Source organism: Salvelinus fontinalis, chromosome 8 (assembly GCF_029448725.1).
Source record: "Salvelinus fontinalis isolate EN_2023a chromosome 8, ASM2944872v1, whole genome shotgun sequence".
NCBI classification, from domain to species: Eukaryota; Metazoa; Chordata; class Actinopteri; order Salmoniformes; family Salmonidae; genus Salvelinus; species Salvelinus fontinalis.
In genome coordinates this window covers 4,645,829-4,671,518 of record NC_074672.1, presented here as the reverse complement: position 1 = coordinate 4,671,518, position 25,690 = coordinate 4,645,829, and the positions used below count along the sequence as shown (strand labels likewise).

The window sequence follows — 25,690 nt, the reverse complement described above, 5'->3', positions numbered from 1 at the left end:
GACCTTCATGAAAAACATAACTCTACCATTCCAATTTACATTTAAAAATAAAATACCCTTTTCAAACATCTTTCCCATAACTACAGGTATTTTATCAACATTTGAGTTGCCATAATATTTGTCCTATATTTTCAGGGGGATGACATTGAAGCCAGCTCTGCAATGCTTGTTTGAAAAAGAGAGATACTTTGAAAAAGGTCTTATTTTTAATTAATCAAAAATGAGAAATAGCAAATCCGCACAAAGGCAAAAAGGCCATTTTTAAACAATGGATGATTTTTTCTTAGAAATCTATCTGAGAACCATTTAGGGTTCAAGTAAAACTTTCAGAGAGAGGTTTAGTGCTTTTATATTTAATAATCTCAACCCACCCAATTCATATTCATTATATAGACTGGATCTTTATATTTGCCATTTGGGTCTTGTTTTAATAATAGTGAAATCATAACTTCCTGGGGAGTACCTGACAGACTACCATTTCCATAGGATTAGTTAAAACAAGCTAACAATGGACTTTTTAGTATATAAAAAAAGGCTATACCTCGAACAGTATGCCATCAAGCCTTAGGGTTTTTCCAAACTGAAAGGATTTAATAGCCTCAAAACGTGAATCCTCTAATTTGGCCTTCGCACTGATCTTTCTGTACATTTGTTTATTTTCCTTTTTTTTTATTATTTGGAAAGAATTCCTTACAGTAATCGTCATTCAGTTGGTGAGGAGGAAACCGGAAAGGGAAATTGTTGAGCGTGAAAAACCCAGCAGCGTTGCAGTTCTTGACACAAACTGGTGCCCCAGCCACCTACTACCATACCCTGTTCAAAAGGTACTTAAATCTTTGTCTTGCCCATTCACCCTCTGAATGGCACACAAACACAATCCATGTCTCAAGGCTTAGAAATCTCTTTAACCTGTCTGCTCCCCTTCATTAAAAATATTTCTTTAACCCGTCTCCTTCCACAGGAATGCTGGTCAACGTCGACTACAATTCTTCCTTCCCACAGTGGTGTCAAGTTGGCTGGATGTCCTTTGGGTGGTGAACTATTCTTGATACACACTGGGAAACTGTTGAGCGGGAAAACCCCAACAGCGTTGCCATTCTTGACACAAACCGGTGCGCCTGGCCCCTACTACCACTCAACCTCTGAATAGCACACATACACAATCCATGTGTCAATTATCTCAAGGCTTCAACGTCCTTCTTTAACCCGTTCTCCCCTTAATCTACACATATTGAAGTGGTTAACAAGTGACATCAATAAGAGATCATAGCTTTCACCTGGATTCACCTGGTCAGTCTGCCATTAAAAGAGCATGTATTCTTCATGTTTTATATACTAAGTGTATATGTTGATCAATTAGGCCCATAAATGATCAATAGAAGAGCCCTGAGTAATTCTAATTCAAGGTGCCAGTGCAGTGTTGTATTCATTAGTGCACACTGTAGCAAACCAAAACGAGCACTTCTTATTGAACAAGTTCAGGTTTCCCTGCATGTTTTGGACGCATTTGCTTCCGACTGGTTCCTGGTGAATGCACCACTGGTGATTCAAAAGTCAACCCTACAACCCCATCAAACAGATTAACCAGCAGATGTGCGATGTCCCTTTTATATTTGTAACTGTTTTGTATCTGTGTGATTATGCAGCAGCATGTGATGCAAAGAAACTTTCTGTGCATTGTAATTTGCAGTATGATTTAACTTGAAACTTAACGATGGGCATTATAAAAGGAAGAGATTTTTTGAACCGGAGTTTAATCAACTGTGTGATGCATGGGTTTAGTTGTGAAAAGCTTCCCAACTTAAAGATAAGGATAGCACACTTTGATTGAAGCTTCCCAGTTATAAGAGAGGTGCACAAACCATCCACGAACCATCCACGTGAAGATTCATTTGTGGAATCGTATGATCGACTTGAAGAGATTCAGATAATTTCTGTATCCGCTGGAGTGGTGTAAAGCTCGCCGCCATTGAACTCTGGAGCAGTGGAAACGCGTTCTCTGGAGTGATGAATCACATTTCACCATCTGGCAGTCCAACGGAGGAATCTGGTTTTGGCAGATGCCAGGAGAACTTGCCCCAATGCATAGTGCCAACTGTAAAGTTTGGTGGAGGAGGAATAATGGTCTGGCGCTGTTTTTAATGGTTCGGGCCCCTTAGTTCCAATGAAGGGAAACAGCTTTATTTAACCTTTAACTAGGCAAGTCAGTTAAGAACAAATTCTTATTTACAATGATGGCCTTCCCAGGGAACAGTGGGTTTTTACCTTGTCAGCTTGGGGATTCGATCCAGCAACCTTTCGGTTATTTGCCCAACGCTCTAACCACTAGGCTACCTGCCGCACCAATCTTAAAGTCCACAAAAACAACCTTGCCGATGGACCAAAAACCCAGCCAGCTGTATGTTATCCATGTTGTCATTCAGATACAACTCTGTGAAACATAAGATATTGCAGTTTTTAATGTCGCATTGGTAGGATAGTCTTGATCGGAGCTCATCCATTTTGTTATCCAATGACTGCACGTTGGCTAATAGGACTGATGGTAGAGGGGGATTACTCACTCGCCGTCGGATCCTTACGAGGATCCTTACAAGTCTCTTCTTCATGGTAATGATGGGGATGTGGGCCTTGTCGGTGTCTGAAGTAAATCCTTCACATCCAATTCGTTAAAGAAAAAATCTTTGTCCAGTACGAGGTGAGTAATCGCTGTTCTGATTTCCAGAAGCTCTTTTCAGTCATAAGATACAGTGTCAGAAACATATGTACAAAATAAGTTACAAATAACGCGAACACACACACAAAATAGAACAATTGGTTAGGAGCACGTAAAACGGTAGCCATCTCCTCCGGTGCCATCATAATGTCCTGTGTGATTTGTCCAAGTATATGACATTTGTTGTGCTACAATTAATGAAGCTTTGGATTTTGTATTCTTTACCTGTTCTCTGGTTTAAAAAAACGTTAGTATTGGTCGTATTGTCACAATGTACACAGTGGCCACACTTGTAAATACCATTGAGCAGGCCTGGAAGCCATGTGTCACTTCTTGGGTAGCTGCATTCTGTGCATAACGGAATCAGCTAGATTGTGCACACGTTTGAAAACAAAGGCAACGGGGCAATGTTGTCAACTCTCAAAGATTTGGATCACTTTTGAGGATGTTCCAGTGTTTAAACACGATAGACCGGCACATGGGCTGTACTGGAAAAACGTTTGGTCCTGGTTTCTATTAGTGCCAGCGAGTAGACTGACGTTCAGTCTCTGCTCTAGCACAGGTCTGTTCAATGACATTCTTATCATACCTGCATTGCGGGAACCTGGTTGGCATATCCTTAGCTTTGCACTCGAAATCTATGGTCGGTACTGCAGTTAGGTCAGAGTCTTTCGGAATTGACCCACCAGTATGTTCCACTTACGGTGTACCAGGTGGTTACTGTCTGCACGGAAATGTCTATTCCTACTCTGCGCCTTGCGGAAGATAGTACACTCCAATTTGTTTTTTTGTTTTTGTGGACTGTAAAGATCCGAGAAATCTATTTTTTTCCCGACTTCTGTCTACTGTGAATTTGAGATTGGGTCAGATAAATGAATATAAGAAATTAACTCAGGAGAGCATCAGTGAAATTCCATACCAGTAGGTTGTCATCTATGCATCTTTTCCAAAGGGCAACAACCTGGAAATATGGGTTTTTCCTGAACATCATAAATTGAGGTCTCCTCCCAGTGTACCTTTAATGCATTTGCATAGTTAGGAGTGAATGCAGCTCCCACCACAGTACCCCAAACCCATTGGCAGAAACTGCCTACATAATAGAGGTAATTTGATGTGAGGCCTTTTTCAATGAGCGACCGAATAAAGTTAGACAGAGGTGAGACACCCACTGGTCTAGTGTGGAGACAGCGAGAGAGCGCTCGTAGGCCTGCGTCATATTAGTGTAGAGAGCCTGAACGTCAAGTGTTACTAAGATGCTTTTGGTGTCGCATCTATAGTTATTGATTATCTTAAGCACATCCCTGGTATCTCCTAAAAAGGCTGGCAATGCTGGCACAAACTTAGAGATGAAGAAATCAACATACTGGGGTTCAACAGGGCTGGAGGCAGGGTTTTCTCCTATAGAGCTACATTTTTACGGAATGGTCTGCCGATCCATGTGAGAGAGACTCAGTTTCATCCTTTAACTCATTACTGCAAACATATCCCTTCAGTAGGTCTTATGATTGAGTGTATTTTGGCTCCGTGGTGCGAAGTTGAATGGCAAGGCACTGGAGTAACAAACCACCCTTTCTGTCTGCCTGGCGGGCAATCCCCTCTCCACTGGGATTCTCTGCCTTTAACCCTAAGTTACTGGCTTGCTAGTGCTCTCCCATGGGTACATCATGTCTTGCCAGGCTTTTTTCACTATACTCGACTTGAGTGGGTTCTTCCTGTTCACAGAATGTGCAACCTTGTCGTGCTGCTGATCCAGTTTCTGCTGTTCTGCCTGTGGCTATGGAACCCTGACCTATTCACCAGACGTGCTACCCAATCCTGGACCGGCTTTTTCAACCCTCTCTCTATCCCTCACTCGCTCTACCGCACCTACTGTCTCAACCTCAATGCTTAGCTATGAAAAGCCAACTGAGGTGCTGACCAGTTGCACCCTCTATAACCACTGTGATTATTATTTGGCCAGCCTCTTTCCCCTCAGGAGGCTGAAAAGATTTGGCATGGCACCTCAAATGTAATCTGAATAAAGGCCAAAATAATATTTGTAAAGGCCAAAACATTTATTTCTGTTTTTAGAGGAAGAGAAACGCTGGGCCAATTGTGCACGGCCGATAAAGGCCAAAATATAGCCCTGCTAATAGCCATAATGGCACTGTACAACAAGTATTTTCCAGTAAGCAACCATGTTTACCTTCATTAGACAATTTTGTTCCAATATTTCGGCAATTCAGTGATATTTATTCCCTTAGTAATTCATTATGGATCCATAACTAAATAAAAAAAATAAAAAATAAAAAAAAACAATCGGCATTTAGAACGTATTTATCATTATTTTATTAACAAAAGCATAAAGATGCTGATCAAGAAATACAGTACAGTATATGCTTTTATATTTGGATAATAAAGCATTTTGAAGACATAAGCCCCATGCATTTGTTTATTAGGTTGGTCAAGCAGTTGGTCAAGTTCTGTTGTCATAAGAGGAATGGAGATGTCAGGGTGAACAGACGACCTAATGAACCCGCCAGGTATGTTGCCTCCGCATGTCGGAGGTGGAGTTCCAGAGCTCATAGGTGTGCCTGACATGGATTGTGACTCCATCTCATTCCTCGCCCTCTTCAACGCGTCATTCTCCGCCTGGCTCTCCGCCAATGCCGCCTGGTTCTGGACCAATGCATCAGCTGTCACCCGTATCTCCGCCCTCCGATAATGTTTCTCTTTCTGCTTGGTGTGCCTTCAATGATTCAATCTCGGTCTTCAAAGTTAGAATCTGATCCATGTGCACCTTCATCAGATGAGCTGATTTTTTCGGTGCGGCCCATTGTCCAGCCCTTTGTCCACTGATGGTTGTAGGCATGTTTGTATACTCTGGAAAAAAGCATTCATGTTTTTATTACACAAGATGTTTTTATTTATTGAATTATCGATTTTATTACACCTACACATTGATAGGCTATAAAAAATATTAAGAAAATGCACCGAAACCAAATACCTTTAGGTTTTGGTGATCCTATCAGCTCCGGCTCATTTTCAAGTCCTCTCGTGGTTACGGTCCAAACCCTGGAACGGGTAGCACCATAGAAAGAAGCTGGCTTGATGAAAAATGTCCATTTCGTCTGTTCTCTTTGGTCGCAATGTCATTTTTTGCAGGTAGGGGGATGTTCACACCTACAGTAGACGGGCTATAAAGAGTCTATTGTCCTGCTAAACGGACTACAAGTGTTTGAAAACCTGTTTTCAAAATGCCACCAGCTGTCCATCACTACTGTAAATAAAAACATAGCATCTGGTTTACATTCTTTATTGTAACCCCAACGTCACAAATCATTTGTATCTACCTTTCCAATTACCTTTGAGTTTGGGATTTACAAATGTGTGCTTTTCATGTCATTTTTTGTCATTTTTTGTCATTTTTTGTTAAAGCCAGTTCGGATTTAAGTAGAACTTTTGAGTGACACCTTTAGTGAGAGGTCTAATGCTTTAATATTTAATAATATCTGCCCTCCCAATTCATATCAAAAAGGATCATTTTTCACGCTGTTATTAGTCACATTGTTTTAGTTTAAACGTGCAGACTGGCACTAAGAACAGCGGGAACGTTTCCCCAGTCAGCGCCATGATTAGTGCAATGCTCCTTAAAAATTGTTGCTCTGTGCTACCAGGTGGGGCGGGGTTCCACCCCTTCCCCATGGGCTAGGTCTGTCTTCTGTGCACGGCTCTGCGGGCCCATCCCAATGCCCCTTGCATTGAACCTTTTGCGCAAGGCAATGCCATTGTGCGCCACTCGGGAGCCATGATCAAAATATATTGTCCTGCTAATAACAGGGTTAATAATATATCTGTGAGAATGTCCACGGGGCTTTTATATAATTCTAAATTAATAATAATAAATTGCTTTGTTTAAAAAATATATCTTTTGGAGATTATTTCATTTTCAGATAACGTAAAATGAGTGAGGAAAAAGGCCATTTTTGAACATGGGGTGAGACATTGTTACTAATTTGTAAATAAAGCCAGTTTGTTATTTAGAATATTTTATTTCTGTTTTTAGAGGGAGAGAAACCAAAAACCTACAATCATCTCATGGGTCTCCCAGTCGAGGCCGGCATGGGTATTGAACCAGCATCTGTAGCACCATTGAGGACTTTCACCATTTAGAAGTAGTCAACTGGGTGGGACTTACTAGGGGTTAAGGAAAGATCACAATCATATCCAGATCATCAGGACTCAGGAGAAATTAGCCAATTAATTATACTCCTGAACAAACATTCCATAACTTCAGCTGGCAGTAAATCACCAACCTTGTCTTTATTCCTGTTCAGACAACACCCTCCAGGTGGCAGGATGCACCCTTTCAGTTTGTTTAGACTCAGAAGTAGTTAACTTGTTATGGCTTGGGGGCAGTATTTCGACATCTGGATGAGAAGCGTTCCCAAAGTAAACTGCCTGTTACTCAGGCCCAGAAGCTAGGATATGCATATAATAGAATAGATTGAAAACTCAAAAAAATTATGTCTGTGAGTATAACAGAACTGATATGGCAGGCAAAACCCTGAGGAAAATCCATCCAGGAAGTGGGATATTTTTGATGTGTGTAGTTTTCAATGGAATGCCAGTACAGTATGTAATGGGGTAGGACCCAGATTGCAGTTTCTATGGCTTCCACTAGATCTTTAGACAATGTTTCAGGCTCGTTTTTTGAAAAATGAGGAAGAATGAGACCATTTCGTAAGTGGACTGTAGAATGAACCAGAGCTGGTTTGAGCGCGTGACTGAAAGCGCGCCCTTTGTTCTTTTCCCTTTCTATTGAATATGCTATTGTCCGGTTGAAATATTATAGATTATTTAGACAATAAACAACCTGAGGATTAATTATAAACATCGTTTGACATGTTTCAACGAACTTTACCGGTACTATTAGGATGTATTCGTAGAAGCTGATGACGTTAGGAAAGGTTAGAAGAGGCTAACCGTTACCATTGGCCACAATTCAACCTCTGTTAAGAGTTCATCAACTCGATCTCTCTTTTCGATCTCTTCTACTGAAAACGCGCCAACAAAACAGAGTTATTGGGAAATAAAGAGGGACTTTATCGAGCAAAACAAACATTTATTGTGTAACAGGGACTCTTTTGACTGCAACCAGATGAAGATCAAAAGGTAAGTGATTAATTATATCGCTATTTCTGACTTTCGTGACTCCTCTACCTGGCTTGAAAATGCTGTATGCGTTCGCCGTAAAGCCTTTTTGAAATCTGACAAAGCGGCTGTATTAACAAGAAGTTCATCTTTAAGCCGATGTATAACACTTGTATCTTTTACGAATGTTTATTATGAGTATTTCTGTATTTTGAATTTGACGTTCTGCAATTTCACCGGATGTTGTCGAGGTGGGTCCCTAGCGGAACGCCTGCGCCAGAGACGTTAACTACCAGCATTCAGAAATTGTATTGTTTTCGGGACTGTTCACTGGTTGTCAATAATACTGCATCTCTGTTCTTTCACGTGAGATCCTACGGTTCAGTTGAGCTCATTCATTCAGTAATATAGCCGTCTCCCTAGGCCGACGGGTTGCCTCCCACATTTACAATGTTCTGACACGTCTGCACACAATACTAGAATCGGTTGGGTTCCATAATTTGGCAGAAGTGGGATGCGTAGGGAACCCATCCAGAGCCTTATCTGTTTGTGCTCTGGTGTAAACATCCCCACCAGACACAAAATTGGCAGCTAGCTATATGGAGCTCGAGGAGGACATTTTCAATGAATGTATTTCTCAAGTAAGTAGTTTGCATGCGCCATTACAGCTAACGTTCGCGGTACAAGCACATAACCACTGACTCGCTATGGCTATAATTAACCTAGCTATCTGCGTCCACATTGTGTGGACGCACTCTGTCATCTTTCTGAGGGGATTATTTTTTCAAGAGCACAATTCTTGCTCGCATTTTAAGACCCACACACCCAAACTTTTGATTCATTGGAGAACACCCTTTTCTCCCCTTTTTGAAGTGACCATCTATTTATGTATGCCTATGAGGTGTATGTGTGCTTGCACATACCTCTCTGCAGAGGTAGGCTCCCTGGCTCTGCAGTACTGAAGTCATTGATACACACATACAGTTTATCCTCTGGTTTGGTGCTGGGGATGGTGACTGCTTCCACAAAAGTGCTGGGAAACTGGCCTGGAGAGGGAGATGGAGCAAAAAACTGAGATGAGAAAGAGGAGGAAGAAGAGACAACAAGTCAGAGGAGAAAAGGAGAAAAGGAGAGATCAATGACGTGATTCTTTAATCTGGGCAGAGATCATTTGTGACCTCTAATCTCAAACCCTGACCCCCACCTGTGACTCCATCCTTGTTTCCGAGCAACCAGAACTCATCCACCACGTTGAGCACCTCGATGACGTCGCCAGTGAAGAGGGGCAGCTCTTCAGAGACGCTGGGCAGGAACTCAAACACGGCACGGACCACCGAACCCGGCTCCATCACTCATCGCCTGAAGAGAGAGAGAGAATGATGGATAGTAATCAACGATTTATTTGTTTCAAGCATATTTGACCATGTGTTGACACTGACACTCATTAATAGTAACAACTTAGGCAATATCTGCAGGGGGAAAAGAGGGGCTGAATGACCCAACTGGAAGCTGAGGATGACTATGCACTAACTAAGTTGCAAAGAGCACCTGCTATATGACTCAAATGTAAAAAGGGCCATGATGAGTGGCAAGTTGGGAATTTAAGCCAGGACACCAGGGTTCTCAGCCTTACTCTTGAAATACGTGCTCATGGATCTTTAATGACAATAGAGCCAGAACCTTTTTTTGGGTTAAGCGGGCGTTGTGTCAAGAAGCAGTGAGGCTTGGCTGGGTTTCAGAGGATGTACGGCTCTCAACCTTCGCCTCGGAGTCCGTACAGGAGTTGCAGCGATGGGACAAAACTAACTACCAATTGGATACCACGAAATGGGGTCTGGCTCACATCGTCTATGGAGAGCGTGATCACACAGTCGTCCGGAACAGCTGGTGCTCTCATGCATGCTTTAGTGTTGCTTGCCTCGAAGCAATAATAAAGTCCATAATCGTTTGCAAGGCCTACCACATCCGACGAGTGTTATAGCCGGTGTAGGAGGATTCAATCTTAGTTCTGTATTGAGGCTTTGCCTGTGTGATGGTTTGTCTGAGGGTATAGCGGGATTTCTTATAAGCGTCTGGATTAGCGTTCCGCTCCTTGAAAGCGGCAGCTCTAGCCTTTAACTCTGTGCGGATGTTGCCTGTAAACCATGGCCTCTGGTTGGGATATGTACACACGATCACTGTGGGGATGATGTTGTCGATGCGCTTATTGATGAGGCCGGTGACTGAGGTGGTATACTCCTCAATGCCATTGGATGAATCCCGGAACGTATTCCAGTCTGTGCTTGCAAAACAGTCCTGTAACGTAGCATCCGCATCATCTGACAACTTCCGTATTGAGTGAGTCACAGGAATCAGAAGGATAGAATTATGGTCAGAAAGCCATAACACAGTTTTTCCAGCAGCAAACGATGATTGATAATGTCAAAATCCACACTAAAGTCTAACAAAAACAGCCCCCACAATCATTTTATGATTAGTTTATTCAGCCAATCAGACATTTGTGTAAGTGCTGTCCTTGCCTATAAGGGTACTGAATGTCTCGTAAATTGTTGTAAAGTGTAAAAAAGCATTGTATCTGATCAAACACCATTTTTTACATTTGCTTCCCTCCAAGCCTGAGGGCACGATTTTCAGAAGGCTTGAATTGAAGATATAGGAAATAGGATTGGAAATATCGTCCGCTATTATCCTCAGTAATTTTCCATTCAAGTTGTCAGACCCCAGTGGCATGTATAAAATAAAACAATTGTCTTTCACCTCTTCCACACTCACTTTACGGAATAATCGGAGGGCATGTTATACGGACCGCAGTCTCTATGGGGGTACCACAGGGTTCAATTCTCGGGCCGACTCTTTTCTCTGTATATATCAATGATGTCGCTCTTGCTGCGGGCGATTCCTTGATCCACCTCTACGCAGACGACACCATTCTGTATACTTCTGGCCCTTCCTTGGACACTGTGCTAACTAACCTCCAAACAAGCTTCAATGCCATACAACACTCCTTCCGTGGCCTCCAACTGCTCTTAAACGCTAGTAAAACCAAATGCATGCTTTTCAACCTTTCGCTGCCCGCACCCGCCCGCCCGACTAGCATCACCACCCTGGACGGTTCTGGACTATAATATGTGGACAACTATAAATACATAGGTGTCTGGCTAGACTGTAAACTCTCCTTCCAGACTAATATTAAACATCTCCAATCCAAAATCAGCTTTCTATTTTGCAACAAAGCCTCCACTCATGCCGCCAAACATACCCACGTAAAACTGACTATCCTCGACTTCGATGTCATCTACAAAATAGCTTCCAATACTCTACTCATCAAACTGGATGCAGTCTATCACAGTGCCATCCATTTTGTTACCAAATCACCTTATACCACTCACCACTGCGACCTGCATGCTCTAGTCAGCTGGCCCTCGCTACATATTCGTCACCAGACCCACTGGCTCCAGGTCATCTATAAGTTTATGCTAGGTAAAGCTCCGCCTTAGTTCACTGGTCACAATAACACCCACACGTAGCACACGGTCCAGCAGGTATATCTCACTGACCATCCCAAAAGCCAACACCTCATTTGGCCGTCTTTCCTTACAGTTCTCTGCTGCCAGTGACTGGAACGAATTGCAGAAATCGCTGAAGCTGGAGACTTATATTTCCCTCACCAACTATCTGAGCAGCTAACCGATCCCTGCAGCTGTACATAGTCCATCTGTAAATAGCCCACCTAATCTACGTACCTCATCCCAATACTGTTTTTATTTACTTTTCTGCTCTTTTGCACACCAGTATCTCTACTTGCACATCATCATCTGCTCATTTATCACTCCAGGCTTAATCTGCTAAACTGTAATTCTTTGCTACTTTGGCCTATTTATTGCCTACCTCCTCACGCCATTTGCACACACTGTATATAGACTCTTTTTTTCAATTGTGTTATAGACTGTACGCTTGTTTATTCCATGTGTAACTCTGTGTTGTTGTATGTGTCACACTGCTTTGCTTTATCTTGGCCAGGTCGCAGTTGTAAATGAGAACTTGTTCTCAACTAGCTTACCTTGTTAAATAAAGGTGAAATTTTAAAAATACAAAATTGCACTTCATGTCTTTCCTAATTTGGTCAGATAAACACTACCGGTCACAAGTTTTAGAACACCTATTCATTTAAGGCTTTTTCTTTATTTTGTACTATTATCTACATTGTAGAATAATAGTGAAGATGAAATAACACATATGGAATCATGTAGTAACCATCCATCAGTTGTGTTGTGACAAGGTAGGGGTGGTATACAGAAGATAGCCCGAGACCACGTCCATATTATGGCAAGAACAGCTCAAAATAAGCAAAGAGAAACGAAGGTCCATCATTACTTTAAGACATGAAGGTCAGTCAATGCAGAAAATGTCAAGAACTTTGAAAGTTTCTTCAAGTGCAGCCGCAAACACCATCAAGCGCTGATGAAACTGGCTCTCATAAGGACCACAACAGGAAAGGAAGACCCAGAGTTACCTCTGCTGCAGAGGATAAGTTCATTAGAATTACCAGCCTCATATTTCAGCGCAAATAAATGCTTCAGAGTTTAAGTAACAGACGCATCAACTGTTCAGAGGAGACTGTGTGAAATCAGGCCTTCATGGTAGAATTGCTGCAAAGAAACCACTACTAAAGGGCACCAATAAGAAGAGACTTGCTTGGGCCAAGAAAAACGATCAATGGACAGTAGACTGGTGGAAATCTGTCCTTTGGTCTGGTAAGTCCAAATGAGAGATTCTTGGTTCCAACCGCCATGTCTTTGTGAGATGCAGAGTAGGTGAACGGATGATCTCCGCATGTGTGGTTCCCACCGTGAAGTATGGAGGTGGTGTTGTGATGGTGCTTTTCTTGTGATACTGCCAGTGATCTATTTAGAATTCAAGGCACACTTAACCAGCATGGCTACTACAGCATTCTGCAGCGATACGCCATCCCATCTCGTTTGCGCTTAGTGGGACTATCATTTGTTTTTCAGCAGGACAATGACCCAGAACACACCTCCAGGCTGTGTAAGGGCTATTTGAGCAAGGAGCGTGAGAGAGTGCTGCATCAGATGACCTGGCTTTGGTATGATTTGGACTGCAGAGTGAAGAAAAAGCAGCCAACAAGTGCTCAGCCTACGTGGGAACTCCTTCAAGACTGTTGGAAAAGCATTCCTCTTGAAGCTGGTTTAGAGAATGTCAAGCATGTGCAAAGCTGTCATCAAGGGAAGGGTGGCTACATGATTTCTATGTGTTATTTCATAGTTGATGTCTTCACTACTATTCTACAATGTAGAAAATAGTAAACAAAGAAAAACCCTCGACCTTGTAGGTGTGTCCAAACTTTTGACAGGTACTGTATATATATATTTGCTACTGCTCGACTAAAAAAAAATATATACAAATATCGGTCAACCAAACGCCTATTGACCAAACAATCGACCAGTCAACTAATTGGGGTCAGCCTTAAACTTTTGATTGGTAGATGATAATTATGTTATGATTCCAAATTTAAATAGCAAATAAGTAGACCAAGATGTCATCCCCGACCTAAGCGTTTGTCTCAAATGCCGTGAAAGTGGTCCAAATTTAAGTTTGTAAATAGTTGGGGGAAAATGTGTTAATGCGGTTACTAAAACATCTGTATCGCTAGATTGGTAGAAGATATTATTTTGAGGGTTGTCATTGTTCGTTGGGGGTTTTACAGGTACAATATAAATTACAATGCATATCTTCAGTTCTTAGAACAGTGGGCTGCCACTTAAAAGAAAAACAAAAAACGAAGAAATGCATACAGAGAGATGATCACATTGGACACCAAAACAGGATTTTGTCAGAGTAAAAATGGTATGTACAATTATTTATTTATAAAAAAAAACAAAGGGGGCCTACACTCCAAACCCCCCATCCCATTACCCCCAGCCCCCCATGTCTCTGTCCACCACCCCGAAACCATGTTCCCCAGCCCTTCCAACCCTGCCAAGCAACACAGGTTGGTTGTCAGTCCCCACCCCATCTATTCTACCCCCCCATACATCCACGGTGGCTTGTCAATAGAGGATGCTTTTCTATCTTCCCTCCCGCACCACTCCCGGTGACCGGAGAAAACCCTCCCCATAACACCCCTTCCATGTGGACCTGAAAGTAAAGAAAGTGCCAGGATTACCCAAAGCATCGGAACAACTGAAACATTTGGTGGAGGAGGAATAATGGTCCCGGGCTGTTGTTCATGGTTCGGGTTAGGCCCTTAGTTCCAGTGAAGGGAAATCTTAACGCTACAACATGACATTCTAGACGATTCTGTGTTTCCAGCTTTGTCGCAACAGTTTGGGGAAGGCTTTTTCCTGTTTCAGCATGAACATTCCCCCATGCACGAAGCGAGGTCCATACAGAAATGGCTTATCGAGATCGGTGTGGAAGAACTTGACTGGCCTGCACAGAGCCCTGACCTCAACTATCGAACACCTTGAATTGGAATGCCGACTGCGAGCCAGGCATAATCGCCCAACATCAGTGCCCATCACTGCAGCAATATTCCAACATCTACTAGAAAAAGCCTTCACAGAAGAGTGGAGGCTGTTAAAGCATCGAAAGGGGAACTCCATATTAAATCCCATGATTCTGGAATGAGATATTCGACAAGAAGGTGTCCACATACTTTTGGTCATGTAGTGTATAATAACCATCATATCGAAGATATGGCTGATAATATGGCATGTGGTCCTCCCACTACGACGACTCGGGAAACCATGCAGTTTATTAGGCTACACATGAAATAATTTATGAACTTTACATGGTGGTGAAAATGCACGGTGATCTTGACGCTATTTCCAATAAATTATCGAGGGTCTTATTCTGATGATCGATGCTTGACTGCCATTTACAAATAAACAAATACTCTCTTATCCATAATAATCTCATCATGTAGACTAGCCTACCCGCACTGTATCTGCGAGCTGTTGGCTAGAGCACACATGCCAAGACCAGAATAGGCACATTTACTATTTAAATGCAACAGTTCGTGACAAAAATCTATAGAATTGAAAACACATTGAACTTTAGATTTTTTTTTAAATCGGTAAATGGAAACTTAAGTGAAAAAGTACATTATGTGTGCCCACTACAACACACAATCAATTGCCTCTTAATTGGTTGACAATGTCATTGGAAACACTTATCATCCTATCTTTTTCACACCAAAAAATATATGTGCCATTTTCACATATGTTGATGTTGGGCTGGTGCTGGAGATGATGAATATGAAGTAGAAATATGAAGTAGAAACTTCCCTTTAAAACATCATCAATGCCTTCTGTACTTAATCAATACCAAGGGTCTTCTGTATTCTATAATTACAGGTTTCACATACTGTGGTATACCAGTAGGAGAGTGTATAAAAGTGTAGTCTGAGTGTAGTTATTTCTGATGAAATGTGTGATCTACCTGCCCCACAATACAAAGTTGAGTTTGATATAGTAGTTTATCAACTTACTCAGAACAATTATTTTACTAAAATTTAACTTAGACTATATTCTACCACAAAAATACTTTTAAAAAGGAGCTAAAGCAAGTCCTAACATTTTTCTAAAAATAGGAAAATGTACATCTAGTTAATACTTGGTAATCTATGTACCTAAAATGATCTGACAAATGAAAATCAGAAAGCATGTCAGAGCACATGGCCAGCCGTGCAATATGAGCTCATGACAACTGGTTGCTCAGACATAACTCCCTATCACGGGCTGAAAGACAAGTTGGGGGGGACGGGGGGGGACGACGACAAATGTCCTCTGCTAATATCTAGAACGATCCACCGGCATACCTGTCCGGCACATTGCTTTTAACTGAATACATTGTCGTGGATGCAGCACCCTGGAGAGCTGCATTGGCCCGAAGTACAATGAGCAGTCAGTAAACAACCTATTAGAAATAAAAAAGGCCACAACTGCACCATGACCAGTCTAGAAGGTTCTACCGCTTGGTGTGTGTGTGTTGCTATTGTTCTGTTGGGAGAGGGAGCGGCAGAGGCTTCATTGTTGGCATGAGATGGACACAACTCAATAAATAAACGTGGCCGGTCAGCAGATAAGCGGCCACCCACACTCCTGCTCACCAATTAGACAAACACACGTGCCTCAGCAACTACAACCTCTCCCAGAGTTTCATCTCTTGAACTTGCAATATAAAATACTACACAAACAAAGTACTTGGCAAGTACGTACTTGTGTCGCCCTTTTCAAATGTGGCCTTTGCAATGCACTATGATGTGTTGACGTCCTTTTGATTCGGGATAAAACGTTGCTTACATGTTCGTGTGTCCTTATTGATCCGCTGACTTTGAACAAAATTTGACGTCGCCTAAACTCCCTTTGAAGCCAGACTCCGTAACGTAAATTTGTGTAACTGAAATATCAAACTGTCGTGGCCGCTGGGCCAGCCACCCTTTTATCCGTAGCAACAATTTACGGCTATCAACGTCAACAGCGGAAAAATGTCATTCTAATTTACATAGACAACAAATACTGTGGTGCAACGATAGCGCCCGTTTTCCGCTTGATCTCTCGCAGAGCAAACACAACAGAAAAAGTCCACCCTCAGCAACTAGCCTATAGAGTAGATTTGAATTATAAAATAAATCGCCTTCAAAAGGTTGCAATAGTAAACTCAACATCAAAGAGGAAAACAATTTGTATTTGTATGTATTAGGGATCCCCATTAGCTGCTGCCAAGGCAGGCATGGGGTCCAAACACACCAAAGCACCCACAGTCCATATAAAAACAGTGAACTATGTTTGTACTGAATGAGCTAAAGATAAAACAGTACATTATACAACATCCCTAAACCAGCACATATCCACAACAGAGACTGTTTAATACCATCATACGACAATATCACAACGTGCGCGTATGAATGGGTCTGTACCTTTGTGTGTGTCTCTTCACAGTCCCCGTTGTTCCATAAGGTATATATATACCTGTTTTTTAAAAATCTGATTCTACTGCTTGCATCAGTTACCTGATGTGGAATAGAGTTCCATGTAGTCATGGCTCTATGTAGTACTGTGCGTCTCCCATAGTCTGTTCTAGACTTGGGGACTGTGAAGAGACCTCTGGTGGCATGTCTTGTGGGATATGCATGGGTGTCCGAGCTGTGTGCAAGTATTTAGACAGCTCGGTACATTCAGCTTGTCAACACCTCTTACAAAAACAAGTAATGAGGAAGTCAATCTCTCTTCCACTTTGAGCCATGAAAGATTGACATGCATATCATTAATGTTAGCGCTCCGTGTACTTTTAAGGGCCAGCCGTGCTGCCTTGTTCTGAGCCAATTGCAATTTTCCTAAAGTCCCTCTGTGGCACCTGACCACACGACTGAACAGTAGTCTAGCTGCAACAAAATGAAGGCCTGTAGGACCTGCCTTGTTGATAGTGTTGTTAAGAAGCAGCGCTATATTATGGACAGACTTCTCATCTTAGCTAGTGTTGTATCAATATGTTTTGACCATAACCGTTTACAATCCAGGGTTACTCCAAGCAGTTTAGTCACCTCAACTTGCTCAATTTCCACATTCATTATGAGACGTAGATTAGGTTTTAGTGTTTAGTGAATGATTTGTCCCAAATATAATGCTTTAAATTTTGGAAATATTTAGGACCAGCTTATTCCTTGCTACCCATCCCGAAACTAACTGCAGCTCTTTGTTAAGTGTTGCAGTCATTTCAGTCTCTGTAGTAGCTGACGTGTATAGTGTTGAGTCATCCGCATAAAGAGACACACAGGCCTTCCTGAGGAATTACTGATTCTACCTGGATTATGTTTGAGAGGCTTCCATTAAAGAACACCCTCTGTGTTCTGTTAGACAAGTAACTCTTTATCCACATTATAGCAGGGGGTAACAGGCCATAACACATACGTTTTTTCAGCAGCAGACTATGATCGATAATGTCAACAGCTGCACTAAAAACTAACAAGACAGCCCCCACAATAATTGTATCATCAATTTCTCTCAGCCAATCATCAGTAATTTGTGTAAGTGCTGTGCTTGTTGAGTGTCCTTCCCTATAAGCATGCTGAAATTCTGTTGTCAATTTGTTTACTGTGAAATAACATTGTATCTTGTCAAACTATTTTTTCCAGAAGTTTACTAAGGGTTGGTAACAGGCTAATTGGTTGGCTATTTGAGACAGTAAAAAGGGGGCTTTACTATTCTTGGGTAGCGGAATAACTTCCCTCCAGGCCTGAGGGCACACACTTTCTAGTTGGCTTAAATTGAAGATGTGGTAAATGGGAGTGGCAATATCATCTGCTATTATCCTCAGTCATTTTCCATCCAGATTGTCAGACCCCAGTGGCTTGTCATTGTTGATAGACAATCATTTTTCATCTCTTCCACACTGACTTTACGGAATTCAAAAGTACAATGCGTCTTTCATCATTTGGTCAGATATACTTGTAGTGTCAGCGTTTGTTGCTGGCATGTCATGCCAAAGTTTGATTTTCTTGCCAATGAAAAAGTCATTAAAATTGTTTGCAATATCAGTGGGCTTTGTGATGAATGAGCCATCTGATTCAATGAATGGAGCCGAGATGGCTTTTCCCCAAAAATGTTATTTAACGTGTTTGAGCATAGTTTGTTTCTATTTAGTAGCATGATTTATTAATTTGCAGTACGTTTGCCAATCAGTTGGGCTGCCAGACCTTTTGCCTCATCCATACAAATGTTCAATTCCTCATCAATCCAAGGGGATTTAACAGTTTTTACAGTCATTTTCTTAATGGGTGCTTATTAGTAACTGGAATAAGCTGTTTCATAAATGTGTCAAGTGCAGCGTCTGGTTGCTCTTCATTACACACCAACAAATATTCTTTACATCAACAACATATGAATCACTACAAAACTTATTGTATGACCTCTTATACACTATATTAGGCCCAGCCTTTTGAACTTTTCCTAGATATGGCTATTATACTGTGATCACTACATCCTATGGATTTGGATACTGCTTTAAAGCAAGCTTCTCCAGCATTAGTAAAGATGTGATCAATACATGATGATTTCATTCCTGTGCTGTTTGTAACTACCATGATGGGTAGGTTGACTGACAACCTGAACCAGGTTGCAAGTACTGGTTACAGTTTGAAGTTTTTTCTTGAGTGGGCAGCTTGATGAAAGCCAGTCAATATTTAAATCACCCAGAAAATATACTTCTCTGTTGATATCACATACATTATAAAGCATTTCACACATATTATCCAGATACTGACTTAGCACTTGGTGGTCTATAGCAGCTTCCCACCAGAATGGGCTTTAGGCGAGGCAGATGAACCTGTAGCCATATTACTTCAACAGTATTTAACATTAGATCTTCTAAGCGTTACAGGAATGTGGTTCTGAATATAGACCGCAACACTGCCCCCGTTTCTGTCTTTTCGGAAGATGTTTTAACCATGTATTGCTACCACTGTATCATCAAAGGTATTATCTAAGTGAGTTTCAGAGAGTCAGAATATGAATGTCATCTGTTACAAGCAAGTTATTGACTTCATGGACCTCGTTTCTCTAGCTGCATATGTTAATATGCTCTATTTTTAGCACTTTTGATTATTTTTTATGCTTTACTGGGAAGCTTATCAGAAGTAGACTTGCTCATGTTATTTATATTGGAGCTGATTATGCAGCTCACCCTGCACAAAGTGCAGTATAACTCTGGTTCATAGGCTCATGATTACTGCATACAATAGCTGTAGGATTAACAAAGGTATTCAGGGCAATTAGGGGGACATAAATGAAGTTACTTACATTGTGTTTGCCAACGCCCCTAGGATAATGTACGTTTGATGCAGCATTATGACGACTCATTGTCACAATGGTCGGGATTAACTGCGCTGGTCTTGGGTCATTGATAAGTCATTGTTTTAACGTAGCCTTGAAATGTGTGGACAGAGTCCAGGAGCCAAGATGATTTGGATGGACTCCGTCATTCCTGTAGTGTATCTTCTGTTTCCAGAAGGTGTCAAAGTTATCTATAAAATAAAGTGACTCCAGAAGAGATATAGTAATATTTTAGCCAAATGTGTAATGCCAGTAGCCTGCTGAATCTCACACCAACGACCAAATGATGGTACTGGACCTGAAATTATCGGCCGTGTTTAATCGGAGTCTTTTAATGCTAAAATTAGTGATTTAAAATCCCTTTTTCAGATATTCCGAGCTAGCCCTCCTGATGTCGTTTGACTACGACAGTGTCAGCTCCCGGCATCTGTCAGCTGATAACTCAAGCAAAGTTAGCAAGTAAGTGCATTAACATTTATTTGGCTGTATAGTACACCACACATATAGCAATGTGTGTGTCGATCGATGTGCAACCATAGAAAAGAAAACTAGACCACCTTTACTCCACACACAGATGCATACATAGCTCTCCCTCGCCCTCCATTTGGCAAATCTGACCATAATTCTATTCTCCCGATTGCTGCTAACAAGCAATAACTAAAGGCAGTGAGTACCAGTGACTCGCTTAATACGAAAGTGGTCAGATGACGCGAATGCTACTCTACAGGACTGTTTTGCTAGCACAGACTGGAATATGTTCCGGGATTCGTTCAATGGCATTGAGGAGTATACAACATCAGTCAACGGCTTCATCAATAAGTGCATCGACGATGTCGTCCCCACAGTGAACGTACATACATATCCCAACCAGAAGCCATGGATTACAGGCAACATCCGCACCAACTAAAGGATAGAGTTGCGGCTTTCAAGGAGTGGGACACTAATCCAGACACTTCTAAGAAATCCCGCTATGCCCTCAGACGAACCATCACACAGGGAAAGCGTCAATACAGGACTAATATTGAATCCTACCACACCGGCTCTGATGCTCGAATGAGGCAGGGCTTGCAAACTATTACGGACTACAAAGGGAAACCCAGCCATGAGTTGTCCAGTGACGCGAGCCTACCAGACGAGCTAAATGCCTTTTATTATCGCTTCGAGGAAAGCAACACTGAAGCATGCATGAGAGCACCAGCTGTTCCGGACGACTGTATGATCACGCTCTTCGTAGCCGATGTGAGCAAGACCTTAAAAACAGGTCAACATTCACAAGGCCACTGGGCCAGACAGATTACCAGGACGTGTACTCAGAGCATGCGCGGACCAACTGGCAAGTGTCTTCACTGACATTTTCAACCTCTCCCTGACCAAGTCTGTAATACCTACATGTTTCAAGCAGACCACCATAGTCCCTGTGCCCAAGAAAGCGAAGGTAACTTGCCTAAATGACTACCATCCCGTGGCACTCACGTCGGTAGCCATTTAGTGCTTTGAAAGGCTGGTCATGGCTCACATCAACAGCATCATCCCGGAAACCCCAGACCTACTCCAATTTGCATACTACCCCAACAAATCAAGCAATCTCAATCACACTCCACTCTGCCCTTTCCCACCTGGACAAAAGGAACACCTATATGAGAATGCTATTCATTGACTACGGCTCAGCTGTAATCTACTACACTACACCATAGTGCTCACAAAGCTCATCAGTAAACTAATAACCCTGAGACTAACGGGCCACCCACAGATAGTAAAGGTAGGCAACAACACATCTGCCATGCTGATCCTCAACACCGGGGCCCCTCAGGGGTGTATGCTTAGTCCCCTCCTGTACTCCTTGTTCACCTATGACTGCGTGGACAAGAACGACGCCAAAACCATCATTAAGTTTGCTGACGACACAACAGTGATAGGCCTGATCACTGTCAACGATAAGACAGCCTATAGGGAAGAGGTTAGGGAACTAGCAGTGTGGTGCCAGGACAACAACCTCTCCCTCAATGTGAGCAAGATAAAGGAGCTGATCGTTGACTATAGAAAAAGGAGGGCCGAACAGGCCCCCATTACCATCGACAGGACTGAAGTGGAGCTGGTCGAGTTTAGATCACCAACGATCTATCATGGTCGAAACACACCAAGACAGTCGTGGCATGGGTCCCCAGATCCTCAAAAAGTTCTACAGCTGCACTATCGAGAGCATCTTGACCGGTTGCATCACCGCCTGGTATGGCAACTGCTCGGCATCTGACCGTAAGGTGCTACATAGGGTAGTGCGTACGGCCCAGTACATCACTGGGGCCAAGCTTCCTGCAATCCAGGACCTAGATAATAGGTGGTGTCAGAGGAAAGCCCATAAAATTGTCAGAGACTCCAGTCACCCAAGTCATAGACTTTTCTATGCGCCAAGTCTAGGACCAAAAGGCTCCTTAACAGCTTCTACCTCCAAGCCATAAGACTGCTGAACAATTAATCAAATGGCCATCGGACTATTACATTGACACTCCTCCCCTCCATTTGTTTTGTACACTGCTGCTACTCGCTGTTTATTATGTATGCATAGTCACTTCACCCATACCTACATGTACAAATTACCTCTGTACCCCCACACACTGACTCAGTACCTGTACCCCCTGTATATAGCCTCGTTATTGTTATATTGTTACTTTTTTTTTATCACTTTCGTTTATTTGGTAAATATTTTCTTAACTCTTTTTGAACTGCACTGTTGGCTAAGGGCTGGTAAGTAAGCATTTCACGGTAAGGTCTACACTTGTATTCGGCGCATGTGACAAATATAGTTTGATTTGATGTCCTTGATGATCTTTTTGGCCTGCCAGTGACGTCGGAAGGTGTTCTTAATGTTTTGTTCCCTCAGTTCCCACGTGTAGAGATTCTCACCTCAATAACTGTGCTGTGTCCCTTTATAATCTGCCTCTATATTTTATCTGTTAACTTCTTCATTTTCCAACTTATTTAGTCTAAATAAAACCTTGAATTACTTATTTGTAATAGGACAACCAAATTAATAGGATAACCAAATTAATTAAATTTGATCAATTAATTATACCAGTAATTAAATCAGTAAATTATCTACAATATCCATAACCAAAAATCTGAACTAAATCTAGCATAACGTCGAATCCATCGAGCGGATATAGTTCATGGGATACAGATCTGCTACAATGACACACACAGGCAAAGGAATTCTGTTTCTCTCCATCTAGAATCCACTCCAGAAGGAAGCCCACACGGTATTGTCTGTAAGACAAACAAAAAAGATAAATTCTAGCTACTGCCATGTATATCAGGCATGATTTGGCAAATATTTCTATAGTAAAACCAGTTTATCAGTTTTAGAGAGAGATATATATAACAGTAAATTGTTGTATTGTTTCTCCTCACCATTAGCCAATAATTGTTATTTACCTCTGTTGGGAATCCCATTTAAATGCATCCACGGTTATAATCATAGTCAACCCTTGTCAATTGTTACATAGTAAATTTATTTTCAGTTGCTGATGTTACACGTTTGCAAACGTGAGGCGTGGTGCATAGCAAGTTAGCAGGTGCCTGGCTAATTAGCTAGCCAACTCCAGTCATGTGCTAAGGATTGCTGGTAAACCTAGCTTTTAGTGGCTGGTTGTAACTTGCTGTATATTAGCCATATTTACTACTAAAAAGATCTGGGTGGTTTGAACCCTGAATGCTGATTGGCATATCAGACCGTATATCACAGGGATGACAAAACATTCATTTTTCCTGCTCTAATTGCGTTGGTAACCAGTTTATAATAGCAATAAGGCACCTCAGGGGTTGGTGGTATATGGCCAATATACCAGGCTTTGCATCATGCCTAACAGCCCTTAGCCGTGGTATATTGGCCATATACCACCAACCCCTGAGGTGCCTTATTGCTATTATGGATTGTGTGGTTAGTGTCCGATTCCATTTTTTTTTAAAGCCTGCCTTGGGGAAGGGATGGGGCTAGAGCACAAGTACACCCCACATGAGTAGTAGCATTTCAGAAACTGGAAAATGTTTTGTCAACTTGTATATTTACCAATAATCCACCAATAGGAACATAGCTGAAAGACATCCAATGGCCCTATCCAACAAGGACAACCATACTGCATCTACACGCACAAAAACATATTCCGCGATCAGTATAACATTGAGCCTTCGCGAAATGCCACAAAGCAGGACATTTATTTTCAGATCTCCTACCCAAAAGGCACTCTATTCTTGGAAAGACCCAGCCTACTTGTCATTTCAATTAATGATACATACCACTTGATTTTGAAGAATATAAATACCTCACAACAAAAAATAAAAAGGTTGTTTTACTCAACAAAAATTGGCCAATTTTTTTTTCTGTATCTCAGATTGTTCTGTCAATTCTCACAGAAACTTAATTTGGAAGAAAGGATGTCTGACATACTTTTTACATTTGTATCACAAAACATTTTGGAGAAACGATCCGATATCCGATCCGGACCCAAGTTGGTCCAGGTACTAAATTCTGACATTTTGTCTCAGATCTGGGCCTGGTCTAATATAATTGCCACGAGTCTCGGGTATGTGCAATTAAAATTGATTTACCAACTGGACCCGGTTGAATGCACTGTATGAGGTGATGAGAACTGTGCCAGCGTATTATGTGTGTCAGAAAATTGAAACTCAATAAAACATATAGCTTAGGCCGGCCAGGTCCAGCTGAAGAGAGAGAGAGACCGAGAGGAGCCTTGACCTAGGCTACTGTTGATTGCGCCGATGATAGAGGCCTTTTTCACTGATGCGAAATAAAAGCTACAGAAAAATAAAATGAAGGATTATAGTGAAAAGAAGCCAACAAGGGGAATGTCCTCCATGTGGACAAGTTTGAATATTGTAGTGGACAAAAATGAGAAGAACATACTTGGCGCGACCAAATGTAGGCCTACTTTGTGCAACTCGCTACTCAGGTTTGATGCGGCCAAGACGGTGACCTCAGTGCGCACTGGCGCACCATCAATCGCCGACCATTGAACTTGAGGGGCATAATCGTTTAGACCTACCAAAGTTACTCCTATAATCTAACAATACAATGCTTATCTTTACAGGAGTAATTAGGGTTAAGTGCCTTGCTCAAGGGCACAGACAGAACTGTTCATTTGTAATGGGATATTTTTAAAAGACACGAAACTGTGGCTCATTTGGCCAATATTGATTTATTGATGGCGCTGGCCTGGTCGGAGGTTTCGCTTTCAATGTACATTCAGATCAGAATGGGTCTCTCGGAACCGAATGGGCACGGGTCTGTTTTTTCACGTGGCTTTTCAGGAACGGGTTTGACTGTCCTCGGGTCCATTCGGAGCAAGGCTACGTTTTTTAAAAATGTATTTATACATATCGGGTACGGGTTGGAAAGCCAGGGGTCCATTTCCAGTGACGACCCCTTTTATACATTATGAGGCATGAACCATACAAACAACATCTTGGAGTCATTATACTCTGCTCTAAAATATGGAGTATGTCTAGACTCTAAATAAATCTATTCAACATTAATCTCAAAAGTACCCTTTTTGATTTTGAGTGTGTGTGGCATCAGCACTGCGTGCGTGCGTGCGTGCGTGCGTGAGCTCGTTCAGAACGAGGTAGGCTTTGTTCTCTCCCACTCTCCCCATTTTAAATGTATTAAAAATGTACCTTTTTTATTATTATTTTTTTAATCACAATTTTTTTTTAGTTTGTAACCTCTGAAAACATTGTACTTTACTGTCAATATTAGTCACATTCTGTATAAACAATGTTTTTGCGTGGTGTCAGGAATTCATGTTAAGTTTGTCTTCCTGAGGTAACATTACGAAGATCGCTTGCTAGCAAGGTAACATTATCACCTCGTTAGCATTCAGTGTTCGGTGGCTAGCTACCGTTGTTTCAGTTTCGTCTTCTAACAGGAGAGATAACTAATGTATCGATATTCAGTCCCCCTGATGTTCCCTTCCCTTTT

General features: G+C 41.8%; 2 protein-coding genes across 2 annotated transcripts in view; both read right to left on the bottom strand.

Annotated features, from left to right (window-relative positions):
* Window positions 1-25,690, bottom strand: part of LOC129860409 (uncharacterized) — a 269,201-nt gene that overhangs the window by 137,559 nt on the left and 105,952 nt on the right. The window lies entirely within an intron of this gene.
* dnmbp (dynamin binding protein) overlaps window positions 1-25,690 on the bottom strand; it is a 114,209-nt gene that overhangs the window by 84,488 nt on the left and 4,031 nt on the right. Inside the window, exons 2-3 of the mRNA XM_055930784.1 lie at window positions 9,051-9,205; window positions 8,770-8,892 (exon numbers count right to left, since the gene is read on the bottom strand). Of these exons, the coding sequence (XP_055786759.1) occupies window positions 8,770-8,892; window positions 9,051-9,195 (268 nt within the window). The 5' untranslated portion in view covers window positions 9,196-9,205. The remainder of the gene's footprint in view (window positions 1-8,769; window positions 8,893-9,050; window positions 9,206-25,690) is intronic.